Source organism: Coffea arabica, chromosome 7e (genome assembly GCF_036785885.1).
Source record: "Coffea arabica cultivar ET-39 chromosome 7e, Coffea Arabica ET-39 HiFi, whole genome shotgun sequence".
Classification (NCBI taxonomy): domain Eukaryota; kingdom Viridiplantae; phylum Streptophyta; class Magnoliopsida; order Gentianales; family Rubiaceae; genus Coffea; species Coffea arabica.
The window spans coordinates 17199167-17224389 of NC_092323.1; the positions used below are offsets into that span (position 1 = coordinate 17199167).

Consider the following 25223-nt stretch of genomic DNA (forward strand, 5'->3'; position numbering starts at 1 on the left):
CCCTAATAATTATGCCATATCTCATGGGAGGCAATTGTAATTTTGCAAACTCCAAGTCGGTTTAAGATTTGCGGCCCTACTGCCAAACCAATTGCAACTTCATTGCATGTAGCCGACTGTACCCCATCTTTGCCCAAATCTTACACAAGAATTTTCCCACCCCTTTCTATATAGAAACTCGTTCAAAATCCTCCTCCCAACAAATCTCCCTTTCCTCAGTCACACACAAAAGACACGCACAAAAACACACATGTGAAATCCCTAATTTCTGGGAATTGGGATTGTTATTCTTCTCCAGTGTGTATTGTGTGTGAAAATAGTACACATAGAGAGATGCCAATAGAAATGCCAAGAGGGCTCCCATTTTCAGTGGATACATTTTCTCCAAATTCAAAGAGAAAAAGGCATCATTTCCTCACACATGCCCACAAGGACCATTGTCAAGGAATTCTCACCCATGCTTCTTACCCCATCTATTCTACTCTTCTCACCAAGGGCCTTGTTCTCCAGTATTATCCACAGGTTGGTTCATCTTTTTTTTTTTGGGTCCAGTTTTTGTTGTTGGGAGATATTTATTTTGTTTAGTTGCAGAGTTTTTTTTTTTAATTCAAATTCAATTTAAATTTTGTTTATGGCAGCTTGATGATGGGGTTTTTGTGGGAATTGAGGTTGGTAAAATGCTTGTTATTGGTGATCCGGATGGCGATTTTGCGGTGACTGCTTTTGATGCAAATCATTGCCCAGGTGAGTCAATCTTCTTTTCTTCCAGAACTTCTGGGTTTTTTTTGTCTATCATCTGCTTTCATGATCATTTTCTGTTTTGGTTTATCATTTTGCTGATAATCTGATGTTCGTTACAATGAAAACTACTAATTTTTATGGTATTGTTCTTGTAGAAATTATGCTTCAAATGAGAGATGGCTGATTATCTCTGACACAGGAGCAATTATTCGAATTATCTGTGATTGATAATGTGTTAGTAGCTAGTTTAATTAGCAATTGTTTGGGCTTTTGCTTTTATAATTGTTACTCGTTCAGATGTATTCATTTTGGTGATTTGAGAGTTTTAGTTCCTGCTTTAATTCTAGCTTACTTTAGACCTGGTTGACAAGCCAAGTTGATATTTTGTGAAGGCGGCACCTATCCTTTGATGCATAAAACAAATTAAGTTTAGCTAACTTGTGAGATCAAGGTCATAAACCAAAAAGGAGTTTTTGTTTTGGCTCTTCAGTAATCTATGTCATCCTCAAATTTCCAGGGTTTGATTAACCAGTAAGACAAATATTATAAAAAATTCAGGCAAGAACTTGGGAACAAATTATATACACTATAAAAGGAGGGAAGGATGGGGAGAGGAACTTACAAGGAATGAGGAGCAGTGAAAAGTTATCATTCTATTGCAAACATGGTTAACATTACTTGGATGAAATGTGAAAGTCAACAAAGAGACGCTTAAAGGGAGAGGGAAGTTGGCATTTGGAAAGGTGGGAGGGAGAACAATAAAGGGGGGGGGGGGGTCGATTTTATTATTCTGGCCTTTCTGTGGGTTGGTGAGTGGGACAAAGTGGATAAATTGGTTTGAAGAGAAGTTCCACATAAATAAGAATCTTCAGTTATTAACTGCTTTCAGAATGAAAGTGAAGAAAAATGGCAGCTTCGGCAAGTTTCATTCATCTTTAATTTTCTGATGGTTCTCTTAACCGCCAAACTTTCTAACTGGAAACTTCAATGGCCAAATATTACAGAGCTCACATCCACCTCTTTAACACAAATGGAAATCTTCTTTATCTTTATAACTTAAAGTTGCACCTGAATAAAGGGGCTCCTACAGTTCTTGAATAGTGAAATTAGCTTGCTTCAAGCTAAAACTAAGATCCACTGCTTTTTTATTTGTTGCTTTAGAAACTTATTCTGCTATAAAATAATCCTTTGTGTGCTTCTTTAGCTAGTTTCTTTTTCCTTTTTGGTCTTTGGTGCTTATTCACCATGCTTAATAAGTTTGTAGCAGGAAGGTCATAATCTTTGGAAAGAAGAACAAACATTGGGAAGGAAATTTTGGCATTGTTATTAGATCAGCAATTGGAGAACATCTTTTGTTGTTTCTAGAGACCTTTGGGGACTCTGATCTTAGTCTTTCTCTGCGGGAGGTTTTGTAAGTAAGGTTTTCTGACATTTGGTTGTTGTGTTGCTCACTGGCTCCTAGTTTCTTTGCATAAAATTTTTCAGATGAAGATGATGTATGTGTTGTCTCTGGGGTTTAGCATCGTCAAATAGGCCTGAGTTAATCTTCCCTCGGGAGGGGGGGCTGCGGGTGTGTGTGTTCGGTTAAACTCTAAGGGCTGAGTTGTAAGTACTGGAAATTAAGAATTTATATTTGCTGTTGTCTTTGTTGATTTCATGCACATTAACAGCTGAGCCTGCACCAAAATTTCCATTTTTTCGCTTTGGAAGCATTTCCATGACATGCATGCTTTACACACACACACACACACACACAAAGAGAGGGGTTATTTCTATCATGCATTTGTGACAATACAGTGGTGGTTGGAAGATTTCAGTTCTTTTACTATCTTCTTCAATCCTTTGACCTTTTAATTCTCCTATCGAGGGTCTGAGTTCAGATATGTTTCTTTTGTGATGATTCATAGGTAGATAGCTTCTGTTGTATGAAAACATCAAGTTCTGGAGCTGTTTTTTGAATCACATTCCAGATATTTTAATAACACTCTGTGTGGCTTTAATAATTGGAGCTGGAATTTTCTTATTATCATGTGTCTTTGTTATATTTATTTTTATTGTTGGTTGGCCCAATAGAAGTTTCATTTTTCTTTGTTCCTTCAGTATTTGATTCTTTTTCTACCTGGTGTGAATTCATTAGGACCTGAGCCTATTCACGATGGTGATTGTGTTTGAATGTGGTTTTTGAATTTCAGGAGCTGTGATGTTTCTTTTTGAAGGCAGATTTGGTAACATTCTACATACAGGGGATTGCAGACTTACACCCGAGTGCTTGCAAAGCTTACCGGAGAAGTTCCTAGGAAAGAAAGGGAAAGAACCCAGGTGTCAATTGGATTATGTATTCTTAGACTGCACATTTGGTAGGTTTCCCTTGAAAATGCCAAGCAGGCAATCAGCAATCCAGCAGGTTCATACATTCTTCTTATCGATTCTTATCCTAGAATAGCTTGAACTCGTTGTGCTGCTTTTGTCAAATACAGATCATTCTAGCAATAGGATTTCACACATCAAAATTCTACCGCTAATCTATTCTTTCTATTGCTATTTGGATTGGATATTATCAATCAATGGTTATACGTGGTATATCGTTAGGGAGTTGGTATATCTGGTCTTATGTAGATATGTAATATGTGTAATATGTCTTAAGCCAATAGCTTCTTATGTGTGAATCAATTTCAGATGGATGTTCTAGGTTGACTTTGCGTAGATATTGATTAAGACTCTGAGAATGTAATTATTTCAAGAAAGAAGTGGAGACTTGTAGAATCTCTATGTTAACTACTATAAATGGAATGAATATGTAATGAACATGTAGACTAGTTACTAGTGGCTAACTTTTTGTTACATATAATATTGCAACTGGAATAATCTAGTTATTGGACTTTTCATCTAGTACAAATTGATATGGTTTTGGCACTAGCAGAGAAGGACAAAATAGGACCTTTTTTTTTGAAATGGGGAAGTACTATTCAATTGATACACTTTGTAAGTCACGGTCATTAATCTGAAGCCTATTTACATTCTGTTAGGGTTAGACTGAGAGTCAAATTGCTTTTCCTGAATAAGTCGACTCAACTAGGAATGCACCATATGAAGAGTTTGATCTATTTGATCGTCTTAATGAACAATATGCCTTAGAGTTGAAAACCCAAGATTCTTTGTTAATGCATTATTTCTTTTTGGTGTCCCTTTCTTTGGGAGTTGGGACTTTTAGGTATTTGTTTCTTAGGTGAGTCATGTAGGTAGCATTTGGCACCCGTTGAGAAATGAAACTTTTGGGGAAAAGTTCATTTAATGATTATTTCCATGAACAGTGGTGAAGGGAGAGCAAACAAAGTTAGGTAAGAAATTGGAAGAGTACTGCTGATGCGTGTCAAGTTTGTAGGCCTTGAGTTGCAGGGAAAAACAATCAATGTAAAAACGAAATATGCTGCCTCTCCTTGATTAATATCACCTAGCAGGTGCATGAAGGGGGGAATTTTGGGTCAAGTAAAGCTTGGTAGAATCACGTCCCAGCATTTCTAGGTAAGCAGCACTGCTGTAAAAAGAGTTGTGATCCTTATAGACCCTTGATACAAACATTGGTATTTAGTTGAATTACTTTGTGGAGGTCAGATACTCTATGCCCCTGCTTAAATGGTATGAGGAGCAGTTTCCACATGGTAGAGATGGATCTATATAAATCATTTTGAGCCAGACCACTAGTAGCATTTTGGTGAAGTGTCTTATGAATGTACTAGGAAACTCATAGACTTTGGCGGTGGAGGCATCAGATGAAGTGTATATGAAGAATTTGAGATTCTAGTCCAGTTAATGTGTATCTAAAATGGTTGGTTATTTATACCCAACACGTGAAAGAACTACTATGTACCAGCATACATCATCTTGGGATATTCCCTCACATGTAAAATGGGAACTTAGTTGTATTCAGGAATTTTAATCTTCTTTGCAAGGCTTTTGCCCTCTGGCACTTTAAGCTTTGGTATCTTGGATCTGGCTTTCTTGCTGTAAAGATTGGGATATCAAAATGCCAGTATGTGCTTTTGCCTTTTGCAGTTCCTTCAGCAATACAGACTGCTAGTTTGAATTTAAGAGGGGTACAGTATGTTCTGAAGTGTCGCATCTTTTTTTAAGAAAGCTAAGGGAATGTTACTTTGTTTTGATTAATACCATGATTTACGGAGAAATCTTATGTTCATTGGCAACATAGTTACTCAAAAGTATGGGATACTGTTTCCTTTTAGCTAGTTTGTCTTTCTAAACTATTCTAAGAAGTTGAGACAGATTAATGAGCAATTGTTACTGTAGATGTAATGGTAAAGTCATACATGGATTACAGTCTATGAGCATGGAAAACCACAAAATTTGGACATGACAGACTATGCTTCTTATATGAAAAATACACGGTTTACAGACTATTTGAGTACTGAAAACCAGAAATTTGAAGTTGAGAGAGGATGCTCCTTTAGCCAAAATATACATGCAAGTGTTTAACACGTAGTTTGCAGAGCATTTGAGTATGGAAAACTGGAAAACTTTAAGATCAGGGAGGATGCTCCTTTACCTGAAACAGACATGCAAGTGTTTAATAATAGCTGATGGAGAAGTTTACTGATATCTATGCTTTCTCCTGAATAGAAGGTTTTGTGGTTGTGGAGAAAGAGTCTGGTTTTTTCAGAATTTTTCTGCTTCCTTAATTATTTTTCAGTAATTTCTTTCTCAAGTTTTGGAGGGAGGGGATGAAAGGGAGCCAAAGCTGTGGATAGTAAAGTAGGTATTATACTGAATGAAAAATTTTAGAAGAACAGCATTTGAGCACTCTTGGATATTAAACTCTGTCTAATCTGCTTCATATGTTTTCTTATCTTGCCTAGGATATCAGCCATATAAGTATATCAAAAGTCTTCAGCAATAGATGTAAGACTTTGCTTTCTGTCTGTGTGCTGCTAGTGGGATTAGATGACTTGCGTGTCATTGAATTTACAAATGCCAGATCAAACTGCTTTACGTCATTGTATTTTTGCACTCAAGTATAAGCTCATTTAATTGTTCAAGTCTTGCAATCACACAGGTCATAAATTGTATATGGAAGCACCCTGATGCACCCAGAGTGTATCTGACCTGTGACCTTCTAGGCCAGGAAGAAATTTTGGTGAATATATCTCAAACATTTGGCTGCAAGATATATGTTGATAAAGTGCAAAATCCTGGATGTTATCAGGCTCTAGAACTTACAGTTCCTGAAATTCTGTCACAAGATTCGTCTTCACGTTTCCAGATATTTGACGGATTTCCCAAACTTTGTGAAAGAGCAGAAGCCAAGATTGCCGAGGCTCGTGCTAATTTTCAGCATGAGCCTCTAGTTTTACGTCCTTCTGCACAGTGGTATGCATGTGAGGAAGGATATTCAGAGGCTGAAAATCGAAGAAAGAGAATACATGATCAAGCTGTAAGAGATATTTCTGGTGTTTGGCATGTGTGTTACTCGATACACTCATCCAGGGAAGAACTAGAGTGGGCTTTGCAGCTACTAGCACCAAAATGGGTTGTCTCAACAACACCTAGTTGCAGGGCCATGGAACTAGATTATGTAAAAAGGCATTGCTTCAATGCTCGAACCGGTTCAGATAATTCCTTCTCAAAACTCCTGAATATCACTCTGGGGGATTCTTCAGCTCCAGAAACCACACCAAGTTTGAGTTGTTCGCCTATCATTGAAATACCTAGTAAAGATGATTTGGAAACCCAGTCCAAATCAATGCTAGCATCAACAAGCCACAGAAGATTATTAAATTTGTCTCCCCCAAGCAAAAGACCATCTGTCACATTATTTGGAAAAGCAAGGGTTGGAATTCAGGATTCTATCTTCAAGCATGAGAAGGAAACAGTTACAGAAGATGATTCTTCACAGAAAGCAAGGGAAGATACTTCACTTAGGCAAGTGGAGGTTGTTGAAGTGGAATGCAGAAAGTCATTTGAGGAAAGCAGAGAGGAAGAAGACAGGAAAATAAGCAAGTCAACACAAAGAAGAAAACGTGCTTCTGATTCACCAATTGGATCGTCAAAGAGCTTTAGTCAAAGTTTGAGGAACTTTTATAGGTCCATGAATGTATCAGTACCGCAGCCTCTCCCATCCTTAGTGGAGCTTATGCATGCCAATAAATGCTCCAGGAGAAGATTCTAAATCCAAGTCTTCTGAATATCATGGTGGATTTTAAATTCTCTCTGTAATTCGGACCATTGAATTTATGCTTCTCTCTCAAAGGCAGCAGAAGTGTACACGTTTCAATTCTGGCTCCTTTGGCATTCTCCATTGTTTCAAGATTCAGATGCCATTGTGCTTGACAAGAAAAACTGATACATATATACATGTACATGGAATTGTTTAGGTAGTATACCTTCTGCAACTACCCAGTTTCCTTCCTCTTTATGTTGTAAGTGCATTTGTTTTTAGTATACTTCAATTGAATTATTCAAAAGTTAGCGTATTTCTCAGCACCTTGTGATTTGTACATGATTAACTTGATATTTATTCTGTAAACCCCATTTTTTCAATTGTTTATCCTATCCTGAATTATATTCTTTCTATTCATGATGCATTTTAATCTGCGATTGTACCATATGGACAGTTTATAAAATCTACAGCTGGTTACGGCTTAAAGCTGACTTTGTATATGCTTCCGCAGGTATACCTTGCGAAAGTTATGCTTGTAACTGTCTTCACTGATTTCTTTTTGAGCCAACTTACAAATACGAGTGACCTAAACACCTCTGTTTGGATCCTTCAGTTTTTCAAAAATTAGTTTTTCAAATATTATAAATTTTTTTTAAAAAGTAGTCTAAATTTTTTTAAACAATATTCTAAAATATATTTTGAAAACTCTACTACTCTTAAATATTTCAATATATTTTCTAAAAATATCCCAAAATATACTCTAAAAACTCTGTTACAGTAAATTTTTTTAAAAATACCTTCAAAAACAGCTAATCCAAATTTGGGACTTTGAGGATGTTTAGAGCTGATGAATTTATTTGGTAGAAAACTTGGCAACTAAAAGCAAAAAGAAAAAGAAAAAGAATCAACTCTATATGCCTCAGTGGTTCTGCATTGCTATGGCAGATAATCAAAACTAGGGCTCACACTCATACATCAGTCATTGCTACTGCAAAATTTTTTTCTGCTTTAAGTTCAGAGTACATCTAAGTACTTCATATTTCTTCAATGCCACTAGATGATGTTGCTGCTTCTTGCATGACGGCCGTCAATTTTCTTTTTTCTTTTTTTTTTTTAAATAAAAAATGTACTCTTTCTGTTCTAGAACTATGTGGTTTGCTTAACAAAAATGTAAATGAAATGATTTTTTCTGCTTGACATAAATAATGCGATTCTGCAACCTAATACATTTCATCCTTTGCTGCTGCAATACCACTATAATTCTATGGTTTCAAAAGCAAATGAGGTACAACATATCCTAGTTTATACCCTCTATAAGAGTTCTTTCAGCTTGAAGGACTTTTTTTGTCCTGATAACTGTAATCTTTCGTTTCAAAAGTAAATGAAATACGGCAAATTCTAAATGTAGTTTATACCCTCCATGAAAATGTTTTCAATTGGAAGCATTTTCTTCTCCTGATAAAGCCATTCAATGACCAAAAATCAAAGCCACAGTCTCAAGGCAGATAATTTGGTTTACGGTCACTGCAATATTATGTTAAGCTACAATGGATAGTAAGAAAGCAAGAGCCTGTAAAATTCGCATGTACTTCAAAACATGGTATCCTCTCCTAGTTTTGAAATATTAAGATCACCATTTCTCTGGCTGTGCCTCTGAATCCTTACATTCTTTCATAATCTAGCTTATCAGACTGCAAGAATGCATAACCATATATCAAGACTTAAAAAAATGTTAAAAAGACAATACAAAATGCAAAAACCATATCCGAATATACTACTGCAAAGTTCTGCAATTGTCAGTAAAAGTTAAGTGCACCAAGTTAATTACACAAGGTACTGAAAAACCTTCCATTATGCTTAAAAAACCATGCTAAGAAAAGAGTTAAAAATGTGAAATGCTACCTTGATAAGCATGTCTGTTGGAAGCCAAGCTGGTGCAGTTGGTATTCCAACCCATCCAATCTGCTTAAGCAAATATTTGTTCATGAGCAAGTTTCTACTAGTCAAAAGTAAAGAGTATATGCTTTTCATTCTTAATTCTCATACCTTTTTTGTTCATGAAACAGAAAATCACGGTTTGAGATGTAATATCTTTCCTCTACTGATTTCTCTACGTCATAAATCATTTCTTTTAGCAATGGAGGTGGAATGGATTATCTGAAAGCTCTTTCAACCTTATATTACTAAGTTTCAGAAGAATCATACGAATTTTGCACTGGATGATGACTAAGCAAAACAATTCTTCAGTTTTAATTCATTATGAAGAGTCACATTCTTCTAAGTTTGTCATGTTAGATTGAATGTTGTAATTTCAAACCAAGGCTAGTCCAAAATTAATGAGAGATGCAAAAAAAGCTGTACTTACCAGCGCATACTCTCCTGTCTCAAATATCCGAATGTCCAGCACCTAAAATGAGGTGGTAAAATAGGCAAGAGGACACCTGAAATCAGTGTACTGCAGCCTCATTGTATTCCATATTTATTAAGAATTATGTAGCAGAATGAAGATAATACCTCCCCCCTATCTTCATATATGTAGTCCAAACCTTTATAATAAGGTGGATGTCCAACAGATAAGTACTGAAATTTGAAGCAATAACAGTTAGCAGATTATACCTCCTGATAGACAAGAAACTAGAAAACAGCATTTTATCCTGGAAGACAAGACATCAACAATCTGCTGGTCCTTTGCTCATAAATTTCTAACCTGAGATGGGATACCTTACATTCATGTCAGCTTTTCCATAGCCAAATGAGGTTTTCTGTAGTTCAGCATTGCATTGCTGAATCTAATTTTTGTAATTGATATATCCAAAAATTAAAGCGAATCTATTACTAGAACTGAATTTATTGGAGAAACTGAAGAAACAAAAACACTTACATTGATACTATTAAGGTACTTCTCCTTATCCACTCTCACAATCTGCCCCTTTTTCACTGCCAGAAAGAGTTTGCACAACTAAATTTGAACTATTCTTTACACATAATCCAGTAATTTTACAAGATTTGATCGGTTAACTCACTTGAATATACAGGCTTTTTGGGCTTAGGAGGAGGACTCGTGGATGATGCAGGTTGAGAATTGGTAGAAACTTCTTGAGTTTTTGTCTCTGTAAGCTTCTGATCACTTGCGGGTTCGGCCGATTTTTCAGCTTTAACTACTCGTATTCGAAATGGGATTCTTCTTGCTGGCGAGTGTAGAAGTGTAGAAATGTATGAAAATGAGCTCTTCGAAAAGGTTGCTGAGAAAGCCATAGAAGAAAGAAAAAGAAGAAAATGCTTTCAATTGATTCTGCTTCAGTGACCCCTCTATAGATAAGGGAGGGAGAAGACCAACGGTCAGATTTCAAGAGAAGACCAAAAATCTGTTGGTTGGCGCTAAATTACCTTTATAATATGCGACTAGTATTTTGCTTGTGCATTAGCATGGAAATTTTTTTTATTGTGATTAATTATAAATAAACGTAAGGCTTAAATAATTCAATAACAATGTTTTATATAAATTATTTATATTTATATCAAAAAATTATTATACTCCAAATATTTAACTACTAATTAGTCTTTAGAAACTTTTATATGTAAATTTATTATGATGTGATAACATTCATTAAATGGTATAATTCAAAAAAAGAAAAAAGAAATAACAGGTGTTCTTTGAGATAGTAAATAAATTTTATCATAAATATGATTATACACCGACTCATATTCATTTTCAATTCAAGACAAAAGCAAAAATATAATAATCTATTTTTGCATGAATGATGTATTACTGCCTATCAAAGTTAATAAGTTTATCAATGTAACAATTACATTAACTGTAAGCCAATTTATCATATATGGATAAAAAGAATAATTCACGTCTGTTAAATAAGATAGAGGTTGTGAGAAGAGGGAGAAATTATAAATAAGATTAGTTAGAAAAGAATTAGATGGAAAAATGGGTAAAACCCAAGTATTCGTTGACCCATTAGTTTTCTCTAATTAGGCATGATACCTAGGAGAGAGAAGATACTTATTTGCAATAATAAGTTTCATACACACATGTATGTGTGTGTGCATGCGCCTGTCTATATATATATATATATATATAGATTGTAAAGTACACGAATTAATTTTTTCTATAATGATAGTGTAAATTCATGTACCGAATATCAATAGCAATATTAGTATCTACATCTTCTAAAACCACCAAATATAGGAATAAATATTAATTGCAATTTGCAAAGCGATCATACGTTAATATGACCATATTCAGATGAAGAAGAAGAAAAAATGGAAACTGATGTGAAAGAAGAAATTGTCCATGTAAGAGCCTACACGATAAAGGAAACAAAGGCTACCGTTGAAGGACTCAATTGACACTTTACTATAAATTAGAGGGTCATTTCATATTTACCTTCGGTTCTGATATTTGGTTGAAATTGCAACAGTTTTGATTGTTAAACAAAATCTTCTTCTTTTTTTTTTTTTTTTTTCCCAAAGACATCTCCCAAAAATGTCTCTACTTTGACATCAAATGTTGAAAATCGACTGTCAATTATGACATTGGGAAATAGATGTATCATTAGATATGTTTATGGAGACAGACAAAATGATACCACTGCTACACATGAAAATTATTTTTTTTCTTCTCAATGTATTGTTTTATAATAAATCACGACATTTTCAAAATGTCCATCATTATAAACATTTTCAGATTTCTCGATAATTCTTGTGGACATTTCTCAGGGACAATTCTAAGGTAATATCTTCCCTTTTGAATTATGCATGGTGGAAAATGAAATTTTGAGAGAGCTTTAAAAAATGTAATAAGTTTCACAGGCAAACATTATCCATGTAATTCTGTTTGCAAGTACATTTGTCTTGTTAATATTTACATCTGTTCTGCCAGTTCCTACATCACTTTACACATTCAAACTTGGTAATCATGAAGGAATTCTCACCAACTGTGACACTTGAACAGGTGCTTTCTCCAAAAGAACTTGCAGCATCTTCTGTCTTCTTTTTTTTTCAGGATATTATAGAATTTATTTTAGACCAACTCCTATTTTATACTAGGGAGGGGAGGAACCTAAAAAAATCAAAGAAGAACTCGAAGGGGATTAAGCCACCATCAGCCCAGATCGGTGCCTACGCACCCGCTGGCGAACTTTCTAAGAAAATCTGAATTTTTAGAATGTAGGTCAAGGAATTCCTTGATCTATATCCAAATAAATCTTTAAAACTCTTTTGGTGGAGTAGTTGGTTTGCATCTTCTGGCACTTTGATTAATATGGCACTTGTGGTGATGCTAGGGAGAGAATCATCCACCGAAATACACCATCATACATCATGGCCTTGACAAGGAAAGATTCAGTCTACCATATTGCCAATTTTAGACTAAAATATCTCTAGATGACAAAATAAGAAAGCGAAAAACAAGGCCTTCAGCAAACCGGCAAAGCTAATTTTGATGTTTCAACTTTTCACAACCACAGTGGAGGTAGCAAAACCACATTTTCAAATCATGCCTTTTGATTTTCGTTACACCGTGACTGCAGTATGCATAGAGCACAAACCTTTGCAAATAAGACCAACCAAATATAACAGAAAAGATTCATAAGTAAATATAAGATGTATTGTAGACTTGTAGTATGTACTATACTGCTAAAGAAGCCAACGTTTTGAAAACCGGATTGGATCGGCTGGATTGACCAGTTGAACTGCAAACTGATTATGCCTTCAATCCGGTTCAAAAAAAATCCAAAAAATCAAATGAAGTTAAACTCAGTCAAGAACCGGTTGAATCAGTAAAAATTGGGAGATTCAACCAATTTTTATTAAGTATTTTAATTCTATTCAAAAATTTTAATACTAAAATAAATTTTAAAAATTATTAAATCTTTAAATCGGTTAAATCGATCGAACTACAAATCGGAAGGTTTTCCGATTCACTGTCCAGTTCGAATTTGAAAACATTGATGGAAGTTAGAAACGTGCTTGAATGACATTTCCTTCGACTTGAACTCTAGAAGGAGCCCCACAAATTATTTAAGGTAAATTACATATAACCTCCTATAATTTCATCTATTATCATATGACTCCCCGAATATTTCAAAATTTTCATTTCACCCTCCTATGGTTTCACGTAAAGAGGAAATTTGATGAAAAATAACCTATGTAATGTTATTAATTAAAATACCAATAATGCTGCTACTTAAATGCTAAATCAATCAATGATTTAACTACCTTCTATAAAAGTATAGAGGGATTATGTGAATGAATACAAAAATTATAGACGATAAATTGGATATTTATACAAATCATAAAAAGGTCATATGGAAATGAATATTTTATCACATGTGCTTTTAGAGTGCCCAAACGCCATAATTAATTGTGCATTCTATCTATTTTTCACTTTATAAAAAATTATAGGGGGTTATGTGGCTATTTGAAAACCTTAGGAGAATCATCTGGCATTATATAAAATCACACGAGGGTTACAAGTAATTTAACCAATCATTTATCGAGGGTTAAAACCACTACAGGAACAGCTTGGCTTTTCATCCTCTGTAAGGTAACATTCAAGGAAAAAAAGAATGCAACAACCGGTCTACAAAGTACAACAAAAATTACAGCACAGGAGTCCTATAACTCCCTCAGCTAAAAACCTCGTAGAACTTCTCAGTGACAAGTAAGCCAGAGTCGATCGACTCCCAAGGGGTCCTTTCGGAGAAGGTGTCTCAAGCAATTTGGGATGACTCTGGCAATGTCCTCTGTTAGCTTTTGCTAGAAGACCTGGCTCAATTGTTCCACAGACTCTTATCCTCTGTAGCACCTAATGGCAAATCAACCATGCTGATTTTTGGTTAACGTAATAGACAGCTTGTCCAACTACAGCAGAAAATGGATAGACTGGTATTTGGCTTTCTGTAGAAACAACCTTTTGAGACTGAAATTGAAACAATTCCAGACTTCAATGACACAATTTAACAATCCATCACAATCTTATAACCCCTTCCTGATTGAAGCACATGCCTTAGCCATTTAGGCTATTGTTCTCGATCTTGTTTTCAGCAAAATCCCAACTCAAGGAAAAACACCCGAGATTTAAACTGTCATTCACAACTTATGAACATGAATTATCCTGTAAATCTGAAAGTATTCGTCAATATGATTAATAACGTTTTCCAATATGCCAAGAACCCTAACTGGATAATCAATTAAACAAAATTACGCAGCTTTCTAGTTAAAATAACAGCATTAATAGAAAGATTATAGATAATCATAATTTATGTCAAAACTTCTGAGTAACCTTCTCAGACAAGTTAACTTTTATTCCTGAATTCAACAATACACATTTATTTACTTACAGAAAACACGCATAAACTACTATCAAACAACAGAAAGTAATTGTTGATTAAACAATCCTGTTAACCACGTGACGTGCTTTGCATAAGGCTTCTAGTGGCTTGGCTTTTGGCATGGACACTCCCGTCCCTTCAGCCATATCAATCTCCTCCTCACCAATTCTTTGCCAATCAAAACACTGAATTAGAGATCCCAAGGCCAAACCAACAACCCGCTGTGCTAGGCCAGAACCAGGACAAGATCTCCTTCCCATCCCAAATGGAATCAGCTTCGATGGCTCAACTTGCAAGCCTTCAAATCTCTCGGGCTTGAAGCTTGTCGGATCATCCCAAACGTTTGGGTCCCTGTGAACAGCCCATGCACTAACTAGCAAGATTGTGCCTCGCGGAATATTGTATCCTCCAATTTTACAGTCATCAGACGACTCGTGTGGTACTAACAGTGGCGCTGCTGGGTACAATCGAAGTGTTTCTGAAATGATGTTGTGAAGATATGGAAGATTGGATAGATCATGTTCCTCGACCAATCGATCAGTCCCTACTTGAGCATCCAATTCAGCTTGAGCTTTCTCTAGCACCTCGGGATGGTTGAGCAGGAGAGACAAGGCCCATTCTATAGTCACTGACGAAGTGTCTGTTCCAGCCATCAGCATGACCTACCAATAGCATACCAGTAGTTCAATTGTATGATATTTCCAATTCAACCGTGAGCAATGACTAAAAGTGAAAGATTATTCACTTACCACTATAATCCCTTTGATGATTTGGTCTGTGTAGTATTCTGGCTGCGATTCCTGCAAAGAAAGCAGATGATCAATCATTGTATTACTATTCTTGTTACGGCGATGCTCTTCAAGTAGGCCTTCCAAGAACGCGTCGAATTTGGTGAAAAGCTTCGTCAAGCTCTTCTCAAAGCTTCCATAATCGATCCACCTTAACAGCGGTAGGAAATCTCCCGGGTTTGCTAAACCACTATGTTTAAACACCTGTTTAATGAGCCCACGAAACTGCCTTGCTTCGTCGTTGTCGTCTTCCTCGCCGAAATATCTCTTTCCGGCCACCATCCTCATAATAATGTTCAAAGAAAGCTCAGATAATCTGGATTGCATTTCGACCTTAGCAAAATCATGGCGGGTGTTTTGAGCCAGTTTCAGAAGCAACCGTCTGATCTCATCTTTCCTGACGGACAAGAACATATTCAAACGACTGGTCGAAAATATTTCCACCGAACCCAGACGGCGAAGATTCCGCCAATGGTCACCATACGGGGAACCGACCATGTTGGTGTGGTTGTAACCAAAATATTTTCCTATGACAAAGCGAGGCCGGTTGGCGAGGATCACATCGTTCTTGGTGAAGCATTCCTCCACTGCCGAAGGAGATGATACCACCACTACTAGGCGGCTCCCGAACTGGAGGGAAATTACGGGGCCATATTTCTGGGAGAGGCTGTAGAAGGTTCTATGGAGAGGCGGTTTCAGGAGGCGGAGATGGCCTATTATTGGAAGAGCTGGTACTGGGCTTGGTGGGAGGTTTCGGAACCGCTTTGAAAGAAAGCTTAAACTAAGAAAAATGAGAAAAGATGAAATTACTGTGTATACCCAGACAACTTCCATCCTCAATTCTATTCTTAAGCTCTAAAGATAATGTTATGTATAGGATTTCTAATCGCTCTCTGTATATAATATATACTACTGACCATACACTTGACTACCTTGGAGATTGCAAATCAGAACAGGACTTATCTATTTCGAAGAATTTTTTTCATTTCTACCTCCTTCTTCAGCAAAGTTTGACGGAGATTGCAAGTCTTATGATGTATCGACTTGGGGATGATCGTTACTCTTCGTGAAGTTTGACCCCAGGAAGAAGGGGTCTGCACTGAACCCAGCGGATACTATAGGGGTTTGAAGCAAAATTTGAAGCAAAGACAACCTGCAACAGCTAATGGACTAGTTAGAAGCCAGTAATGCAAGAATCCAGCATCAAAAGAAGCGTATATAGTGAAAGTTTAACAGATGTCCCTGTGTTTCTTTTCTTTTCATTTTTTTTTTCTGGTCATGCATTTTCTCTCTTTTTTCATCTCTAAGGGTGGTGTGTTAGCATAAGATACATAGAATATGTGTGATTTGAAAGAAGAGAAATGTTTTCCTTGAGATGGATTTGTTAGTAGAAGGGAGAGGAGAAACGTTCCTATTCTTGTCAACAGATAGAGAAGGATACTCATAGTCAAAATAAAGAATGTAACGTGATGGTACACTTTGGGGTGTAACACGAGCCCCGTAGCCGCCATGGCCCAATGATTGTCCAAATTACGTACGAAGCTTAATTTCATCATTGAACATTCGGACTTCGACTGCACTACAATATTTCCAAAAAAAAAAAAGGGAATAGAGTGATTCCATCCTGTAGCAGTCTAGCTCAATCATGGTGCCATCGCAAAGTACTTCGTGGCTCTTTCTTGCTTGCGGGGGTCACTTGAGAAATGAATGCTCCAAACAACGTATCTTTCCAAGTCCCCACAATGTGATAGATTAACAACCAAAAAAATAGACCAATTCCAGGAGTGAACCAGCATCAATATTGCCAAAGCCAGCTTTGTGGACGAGAAGCATTGGAGGAGGACATTTTTAGATTTTGTACTCCTTAATTGGTGTGTGTTTGTGTTGATAAATGGCAGTAATTTTAAGACTAATTTATCAAGCAAATCAAGTGCAGATGTTTAACACGGCATAACATGCAATCTTTTTCAGGGATGGCAACTGGGGCGTGGGATGGGACGAGGCTGGGGAAATTTTCCTCCTCCGTTGAAAAATGGGGCGGGGGAGTATACTCCCACCCCGCCACTCATTAAAAAAATTAAATTTATATATATATACTTATATATAATATATTTCATTTAATTAGTTATAAACTTATAATAATGATATTATTAGTTATAGGTATTATATAATGTATATTAGTATATATAATATAATATATATTATCAATTATACTAATAATTATACATGTCTACTAATAGAAATTATTAATTAATTATGCTAAATTTACTAATACATTTATACTAAATTCCTAATTATACTTAACACAATAGCACTTTTTTCTCGAAAAAAAATGCAATAATGAATTGGTAATTGTATTTGTCTCAAAAGTGAAAATTTGACTACTTTAGTTATATTTGTCTCATCATATTGGATTTTATTCAAATAACTTTTATTTGATTGATAATTATAGTGGATATATGACTTGATGATGTGTTGATATTTAACTAGTTGATTTTTGACTAAAATTTGGTTGCAATGCAAATATAGGATTTTTTTTAGCCCCCGCGGGGAGGGGTCCGCCATCCCACCCCCCCTTCCGGTTGCCATTGCCATTCCTAGTCTTTTTAGGATTTTTTGTTGCATGTTTGTAAAAGGCTAACCCAATTATCAAGAATTTTGTTCCTTTTTTTTTTTAATTAAACTAGACAATGTTACTATCATGACAAAGGACGCATCAAGAGTTCAATCCTAATATTTTTTTTTTGTCGATACGATCACTTCCTCCACTATGGAGAGGATTCAATCCTAATATAACACATGGAGAAATGATGGTTGGTTAGTGAATCATCAAAAAAGCAGTGAATGACTTGTCTATGTATTTGTTGTTCTATCAAACCTAGTCATTGGAAATAGTGTTAGCATATGGTTTTATATTTAACTCGTTTACACCCCTCATAGAGCTTTGTAGCTCTAAGCTAGCTTGGAGTTGGAGACTGAACAAGCAGTGTAGCTTGCTATGGGTTGAAGTCCTGAATTCCTAATATGGAAAGAGTCTAGACCCCTCAAATCAGAGTAAGTGTAGACAGGATTTTATAGTTTACAAAAGCATCAAGCGGGCTACGAAGTCCTAAATAAAGGTGAAAGATGGAGACCGAGAAATGGAGTGCGCATCAATTCTTGGGTTGATATATAGGTGGATCTCTGATCAACCCCTGATAGATATAGTAGAAGTGCCATGGTGGAAGGTTAAAGACTACTAAGTGGATTTGGGAGAATGCCAGAATGGGATTGGTCTTCTCCATTAGAACTCTTGCCAGATACGTACTTAGGTATGCTGATAAGCATGTTCACGCAGGTTCTCACAATCCGGATATGCTTTACTGGCCATGTGAAGCTAATGGCATCTTTATCACCTAATCAGCTTATGATGTGAATTAGGAGCTAGAGGAAATGAATGATCTGGATAAGGGGTGGGGAAAGAGTTTGAAAACAGAATAGGCTAGGAAGATGGCAATTTTTATTGTGGCTTACTAGGCGTAATAGTTTGCTCACAAATGAGGAAAAGCATAGTACTGGTGCATTTTCGCAAAGGCAAGAGAACAGGGAAAGAAGGATTTATGATTCTCAAATTGGACATGTCCAAAGCTTGTGACAGGGTAGAATGGTCTTACCTAGGGAGACTAATGTTTAAGACGGGTTTCTGTCCTAAATGAATTCCATGGGTGATGGCTTGTATTTCATCAGTGGGGAGAAATCAACTTTTGGTCCTTAAACTTTAAGCTAAGGATGCAATTCGTTCCCAAACTTTTAGGTGCAACGCATTTAATGCATGAATTAATAACTTTGCCTACATTTAGTCTAAAAGTGGTAAATTATTCAATTTGGACAGAGAACACTCACGTGTCTAGCACGTGGCCGTTAAGGAAAAACAATTTCTCAATCAAAATAATGGCCATGTACATGTGAGCTTTCTCCATCCAAATTGAACAATTTACCGTTTTTGGATTAAATGTGATCAGAAATTATAAATTTATGTACTAAATGTGTTACGCCTGAAAATTTGGGGACGAAATGTGTCTCTGGGTTAAAGTTTAGCGACGAAAAGTGAATTTTTCCCCTCATCAGTGTCCTAGTCCTTTAATCTTAATGAGCAGAAGGTTGGGTTGGTTAGGCCTAGTAGGGGCATTAGATAGGGGGACCTCTTGTCCCCTTATCTGTTTTTGAATTGTGCAGAGGGATTTTCAAACATGATAGATAGGGCAATCAGGGATAGAGGTCTAAAAGGGACAAGTGTTAGTAAAAAATGGTCCTGCTGTGTCTCACTTATTGCAATACAGCTAGTACTAGAGGTGAAATGGGAAGAGAATTTCCCTCTGTGGCCAGTAGAATTAGCACAGAAAGATACGAGGGCAGTGGCCCCTTTTTGTAGTTAATGCTTGTGCTATCAAATGTTGGTATACATAAAAATGATATTACCGTTTGAAAAAAAAAAAAAAAAGAGGAAAAGCATAGAAGACACCTACATGCTCCTGGATCAAGTCCTTATGGAAAAAAAATGGTGCAACCTTGTGCTGGGGATAAATTCTTTTAACACCACTTGTCCAATGGATTAACTGGAATCTTACAAAGGCTGACATTTGGTTGTCGGAAAGATATTTTCTGGACACTACTTTTTTCAACAACGCCTGGATTGCTAGGAATTGGATAGTATTTGAGAACTCAAAGTCAAAACTCCAAACTCAAGCAGATCAGCTCATGCTACAAGCTTTATAGATACAGGAAAATGATATCTGCTAAGAACATACATGGGAAACAAGGGGATTAAAATACATTAGTTGACAGCATTGCCTCAAGGTTGGGTCAAGATTAACGTCGACAACAGAGCTGGTTCAGGAAATCCAGCGAGGGCGAGCACAGGAGGCTTGATTAAGGATGACTATGGGAGATGGCTGTCAGGATTCACGTCAAACATTGGACAAGCCAGCAACGTGGCTGCTGAGATTTGGGCAATGTTCCATGGCCTGAAATTAGCATAGGAAAGAGGTTATAGAAAAGTTATGGTTGAATCAGACTCGCAAGTTGGTCTAGAATTGATAAAGATCCCGCAGCAGAGTCCGCATAACAACATCATTATGCTAATCCGAGACTGGATGAAGAAGGATTGGGACTTGGGAGGGCAATGCAACCTAAACGTAGAGAGAAGGAAATTTCTGTGCGGACCTTCTAGCGAAGATGGAACTGAATGTGGACGCTAGAATAGTTGTGGTTGATCACCCCCGGAGCCTCTAAGAAGTCTGCTTAGCCAAGACATCCAAGAGGTATCTACCCCAAGATTTGTAAACGTGTAAGGAAGGGCAGTTCCTCCCAGAAAACCAGTTGGCTCCGCCACCGGCTAAAGTCCGGGAAACATATGAGCAGAAAATCTGTGAATATAGAGGTTAACCATTTGCATGTAATCAAGGGGAAAGATGCAATGCAACATGATAGAAGGAGGACGCCAGATCCCTTAAAAAAAATATTGAGGCTACTAGACTTTCACAATTTGGGTTACAATCACAAGTTGGGCACTGACAATTTTTTATCACCACCACCTTAAATCAAGTGCAGCGTTTTGTGGGCATTAAGTCCATCTGAAAAAGGACCTGACCATTACAGCATTGACTGGTTTTTCATGACATGAAATTAACAACTTGTCCAGGAATGCCTTTGGAAAGAGTTATTCCACCATATTGCTACACTTTCTGGAATAGAAATCTTTCTCAAAGACAATCTCCCATAAATGTCTCTATTTTGACATCAAATGTAAAAATGGAATGTCAGTTATAACATTGGCAAAAAGATACAGTACTATTATATGTTTTTGGAGACAAAGAAAGCAATACAACTGTTACACATGGAAATTACTTTGTTTCTCAATGTACTGTTTTATATTAAATCGCGACATTTTCAGAACGTCCATCATTAGAAATTTTGCAGCATAGATAGCTCTTTCTTTTCCAAGTCAAAGAACTTAGGAACATGTTCCTCAGCATAACATCCGTCTTGCCTTCTTTTCTAGTTCTAGAACAAGGTTTGATTAATCCCCCATTGCCCTCTTCTCTTTCGAACTTCCTTCTTCCTCCACCCTTTCTATATATGGAAATTACAAAACAGAAGCAGCACCAACTAGGATAGAATTCTTGATAATTGTTGTAGACATTTCCAAGGGACAATTCAAAGGTAGGATCTTCCCATTTGAATTATGCATGGTAGAACTTTAAAGATGTAATAAGTTTCACGGGTAAACATTATTATCCGTGTAATTGTGTTTATAAGTACATTTATCTTGTTAATATTTACATCTGCTCTATTAGTTCCTACATCATTTTATACATTCAAAACTGGTAATTCATGAAGCGCTGAGTCCTCACCAACTATATCACTTGACCAGGTGCTTGCTCCAAAAGAACTTGCAGCATCTTCTGTCACTTTGATTAATACAGCACTAATGGTGTAAGCTGGGAAGAGAATCATCTGCCGATAATGTCCCCTGCACCATCATTTCCTCGATAAGGCAAGATTTAGTTTACCATATTGACAACTTTATGCCCAAAAAATCTCTAGGTGACAACATAAAAGAAAGCAAAAAAAACAAGGCCTTCAGCAAATCTACAAAGCTATTTTTGATCTTTAAACATTTTCACAACCAGAGTGAAGGTAACAATACCACATTTTCAAATCATGCTTTTTGATTTTCGTTACAGCCTGACTGAAGTATCTGTAGAGCACAAACCATTGCAAATAACAAAAAAGATTAATAAGTATCAGATACATGGTAATATGAGGTATAAAAATTAAAAACCTGCTTCAATGACATTTTCTTCAACTTAAACTTGAACAACTCTAGAAGGAGCCTCACAAATCATTTATCGTGGGATAAAGCCACTATAGAAACAGCTTGGCTTTTCATCCTCCGCAAGGGAACATTTCAGGAAAAAGAATGCAACAACCGGTCTACACAATACAACAAAAACTACAACAAAGGGGTCCTATAACTCCCTCAGCTAAAAACCTCGTAGAACTTCTCAATGACAAGTAATCCAGAGTCGATTGACTCCAAGGGGTCCTTTCGGAGACGGTGTCTCAAGCAATTTGGGATGACTGTGGCAATTTCCTCTGCAGTAACTTTCTCTCTTCCTTTGAGAGCAGCCAATGCTCTTGCCCCCCTATTTGTAACTATATCTCCTCTCAATCCATCGACATTCAGTTCAGCACAGACCTTTGATATTTTAACACGCAGATCATGATCAATTGTAACGGCAGAAAGAGAGCTCCTTGCTGAAGAAATTTGCTGCTGGAGCTTTTCTTGTTCTGCCTTGTAAGATTCTCTGAACTCTTTAGGATTTCTATCGAAACGAGCTCTCTCTTCGACAATCTTCACCCTGAGTTCTGCATCTTTCACAGTACTCACTTGTGCATGCATCCCAAACCGATCAAGAAGCTGTGGTCTAAGTTCACCTTCTTCTGGATTTCCTGAACCAATAAGAATAAATCGAGCTGGATGTGAAATTGAAATTCCCTCCCTTTCAACAGTATTCCATCCAGAAGCAGCGGAATCCAAAAGAACATCCACTAAATGGTCATCAAGAAGATTAACCTCATCAACATATAGAATTCCTCTATTAGATTTTGCTAGAAGACCTGGCTCAAATGCCTTTACACCTTCTGTAAGAGCCTTCTCGATATCAATTGTTCCACAGACTCTATCTTCTGTGGCACCTAATGGCAAATCAACCATGTTGATTTTGGTTAATGTAATTGACAACTCCTCACCTTTAGAGATTTTCTCTCGGACTTCAATACCCATCAGGTCTGGATCATTTGGATCCGAATTGTATGGATCACCAGCAACAACTTTAATTTCAGGAAGTAAATCCACCAATGACCTAACTGTTGTTGACTTCCCTGTTCCTCTATCACCCATTATCATTACACCGCCAATTTTAGGATCGATCACATTTAACAAGAGGCATAATTTCATCTCATCTTGTCCAACTATAGCAGAAAATGGATAGACTGGTCTTTGGCTTTCAGTTGAAACAAGCCTCTTAGCCTGAAATTGAAACAATTCCAGACATCAATGACAAAATTCAACATCAAGAAACTCCTACTTCATAATTCACAATCTTATATCTTTTTCTGATTGAAGCTCATGCCTTAGCCATTTAGGCTATTGTTTTCAACAAAATCCCTCCTCAAGGAAAAACACCCGAGATTTAAACTGTTATTCACAACTTATAAACATGAATTATCCTATAAATCTGAAAGTATTCATCAATATGATTATTAACTTTTCCAACATGCCAAGAATCCTATCTGCAAAATCAATTAAACAATCAAATTAAATAAAATTACGCAGCTTTGTAGTTAAACAAGAGCATTGACACAAAGAGGACATCCCAAATTAGAATTGCAATCCCACTACCAACCACATCAACAAAATTAAGTAATGTACCTGCTCTTGAGCAGGGCCAGTTTCAGTGGCAACATTGGAAACTGAAACTTGGAATTGGGACCTTCTCTTCCTTACTTTAACTCCAATACCTCCATAGAATTTCCTTCCTTGGCCAAACCCTGAAACAAAGAAAAATATCATTCCCAACCCACCCACCAATTTAACAAAAACCCAAAAACCCCAGAAATTTCCTGCCCTGTTCTTCACATACTAATCCCTACTAAACTCTCTAAAAACTAAGCAATATTGTCAACTTGAAACATCAAAAAACCATCAATACTGAACTGGGTCGATGGAAAATTTCATTCATAACCTCAATTCCAACTAGAATTATCAATACAAGTACTCAACAGCTACCCAAGCAAAAAGCCCTTATCAACATTTGCAGAAATACTGAAGAATTCACATTAATAACATATTGCTACCTGGAATTGGAGAGAAAGACGGAAGTGAGGACGTGGTTGAGTAAGAAGAAAGGGATCTAGAAGCTAACATTGCCACTATTGAAGAAGAAGAAGCAGAAGTCCCCAATACTGTAGCCATGTCCACTGAAGTTCTCCTTTTCTGTGTCTTCTCCTGTTTCTTCAAAACTTTCGTGGGTTCTTTGCCTTCGGACTTAGCAGCATTTGTGTGATGATTGGTTAAAGTGACTGGTCTGGTTATGGCCTATGGGTCCTCACTTACTGCGGGTTGGAGGTGTGGATAAGAAGATAGATTTTGCTATGCGTTGCTCCACAGTCCACACCTTGGGTACTTTAGCAATTTAAGCCTATGTTTACATTTCTTTCTTTTTTTCCTTATTTTGTTTTGAATTTTGCCCTCGAGATTACACTCAGATATGGTATTATTTGAAATATTATTGAAATAATTATTATAATATTTTTTATGATTTAATATATATGAAATAAAAATAATTAAAAATATAAAAATATGCGCTAAAAGATGTGTTTATAATGTAAATAAAATAATAGTTGAGATAATTCTGTATCCAAGCACAAACACATTTTCTCCAACTTCACTTACAATTTTCATATTAAAAATAGTAAAATTGTGCACAATAAATCAAGAACAAGTTTGAAATATCTTAGCAATATGACCACATTACTATTAGAAAACATCTATGCTTTAATTATTAGCTTAGCTTAGATGAATAAGTTGAATTTGTTTAATGCTTTAAAGAGCTAGCATACTCGTTTTTCAAAAGAAAAAAAAAAAAAAAAAGAGCTAGCATACTCCTCTTTGGGATTGGAGACCAAATAGGTTTGGATTGCGGTTTATTTGTCAAAATATATTTGCTTACATCATCATTACAATTTCCAACGCACTTTTTTATCTTCTCAATTACCTTTTTATCTCACATACATCACATCACAAAAAGTGCTACAGTAAAAATATTTCTAATAATTCACAATCCAAACAAACCTCCGGGTTTCATGAGGTCTACTTCTATTACTACAATTCTCCTAGCTGTTTAAGGTAAATGGCAATAATGACATTCATGCGATCAAACCATACTCCTATTTGGACTATAATAAGTGTATAACTATACCTTCCCATAAAATGAAAAATTAATAACTTATAAATGTACTCTCATCTCTTTAAATGTTGTTATGCAGTGCGAATTAGGAATTAGTTTTTAGAAATGCAAAAATATATTTAAGTGTGTGCTTGATAAATTGGATGTAAGTTTAAGGGGCAATTTG

The 25223-nt window shown here is 36.3% G+C and overlaps 4 protein-coding genes across 7 annotated transcripts; 1 reads left to right on the forward strand and 3 right to left on the reverse strand.

Annotated features, from left to right (window-relative positions):
• Positions 1-97: 97 nt before the first annotated feature.
• Positions 98-7293, forward strand: LOC113701372 (uncharacterized). 2 transcript variants are annotated; one of them, XM_027221988.2, is made up of 4 exons: positions 98-522; positions 639-744; positions 2934-3145; positions 5810-7293. In XM_027221988.2, the coding sequence occupies exons 1-4, from the start codon at positions 334-336 to the stop codon at positions 6920-6922; spliced, it is 1620 nt and encodes a 539-aa protein (XP_027077789.1). In that variant the 5' UTR covers positions 98-333; the 3' UTR covers positions 6923-7293. The 2 variants fall into 2 exon arrangements, with proteins under 2 accessions (XP_027077789.1, XP_071914861.1); XM_072058760.1 differs by lacking the exons at positions 98-522; positions 639-744 and adding an exon at positions 1990-2346.
• Positions 7294-8340: 1047 nt separating this feature from the next.
• On the reverse strand, positions 8341-10251 carry LOC113701446 (NAD(P)H-quinone oxidoreductase subunit O, chloroplastic). Of its 3 annotated transcripts, none has more exons than XR_003450908.2 (7): positions 9937-10251; positions 9795-9850; positions 9635-9702; positions 9428-9493; positions 9279-9320; positions 8816-8875; positions 8341-8604 (listed from the first exon to the last, which is right to left on the reverse strand). XR_003450908.2 is itself a non-coding variant. In XM_027222105.2 (6 exons), exons 1-6 carry the CDS (start codon positions 10166-10168, stop codon positions 8575-8577), a joined length of 486 nt encoding a protein of 161 aa, XP_027077906.1. In that variant the 5' UTR covers positions 10169-10234; the 3' UTR covers positions 8341-8574. The 3 variants fall into 3 exon arrangements, 1 of the variants encoding a protein (XP_027077906.1); XR_003450909.2 differs by having other exon boundaries at positions 9635-9675; positions 9937-10250; XM_027222105.2 differs by lacking the exon at positions 9635-9702 and having other exon boundaries at positions 9937-10234.
• A 3932-nt stretch (positions 10252-14183) lies between these two features.
• On the reverse strand, positions 14184-16485 carry LOC113702162 (cytochrome P450 81Q32). The gene is made up of 2 exons (XM_027223195.2): positions 15006-16485; positions 14184-14918 (listed from the first exon to the last, which is right to left on the reverse strand). Exons 1-2 carry the CDS (start codon positions 15876-15878, stop codon positions 14313-14315), a joined length of 1479 nt encoding a protein of 492 aa, XP_027078996.1. The 5' UTR covers positions 15879-16485; the 3' UTR covers positions 14184-14312.
• Positions 16486-21800: 5315 nt separating this feature from the next.
• On the reverse strand, positions 21801-24259 carry LOC113702075 (magnesium-chelatase subunit ChlI, chloroplastic-like). The gene is made up of 3 exons (XM_027223040.2): positions 23946-24259; positions 23521-23639; positions 21801-23118 (listed from the first exon to the last, which is right to left on the reverse strand). The coding sequence occupies exons 1-3, from the start codon at positions 24061-24063 to the stop codon at positions 22066-22068; spliced, it is 1290 nt and encodes a 429-aa protein (XP_027078841.1). The 5' UTR covers positions 24064-24259; the 3' UTR covers positions 21801-22065.
• Between the last annotated feature and the right edge of the window lie 964 nt (positions 24260-25223).

Excerpts from the sequence above, each read along its gene's own strand:
- LOC113701372 (XM_027221988.2), top strand. The coding sequence starts at position 334 with ATGCCAATAGAAATGCCAAGAGGGCTCCCATTTTCAGTGGATACATTT. Across the intron at positions 523-638 it reads TTCTCCAGTATTATCCACAG|CTTGATGATGGGGTTTTTGT; the intron begins GTTGGTTCATCT and ends TGTTTATGGCAG. Across the intron at positions 3,146-5,809 it reads GGCAATCAGCAATCCAGCAG|GTCATAAATTGTATATGGAA; the intron begins GTTCATACATTC and ends GCAATCACACAG.
- LOC113701446 (XM_027222105.2), bottom strand. The coding sequence starts at position 10,168 with ATGGCTTTCTCAGCAACCTTTTCGAAGAGCTCATTTTCATACATTTCT. Across the intron at positions 9,494-9,794 it reads AGTACCTTAATAGTATCAAT|TACTTATCTGTTGGACATCC; the intron begins GTAAGTGTTTTT and ends TTCAAATTTCAG. Across the intron at positions 8,605-8,815 it reads CAACAGACATGCTTATCAAG|TCTGATAAGCTAGATTATGA; the intron begins GTAGCATTTCAC and ends GCATTCTTGCAG.
- LOC113702162 (XM_027223195.2), bottom strand. The coding sequence starts at position 15,878 with ATGGAAGTTGTCTGGGTATACACAGTAATTTCATCTTTTCTCATTTTT. Across the intron at positions 14,919-15,005 it reads TCATCAAAGGGATTATAGTG|GTCATGCTGATGGCTGGAAC; the intron begins GTAAGTGAATAA and ends TGCTATTGGTAG.
- LOC113702075 (XM_027223040.2), bottom strand. The coding sequence starts at position 24,063 with ATGGCTACAGTATTGGGGACTTCTGCTTCTTCTTCTTCAATAGTGGCA. Across the intron at positions 23,640-23,945 it reads GTCTTTCTCTCCAATTCCAG|GGTTTGGCCAAGGAAGGAAA; the intron begins GTAGCAATATGT and ends TCTTTGTTTCAG. Across the intron at positions 23,119-23,520 it reads CTGGCCCTGCTCAAGAGCAG|GCTAAGAGGCTTGTTTCAAC; the intron begins GTACATTACTTA and ends TTTCAATTTCAG.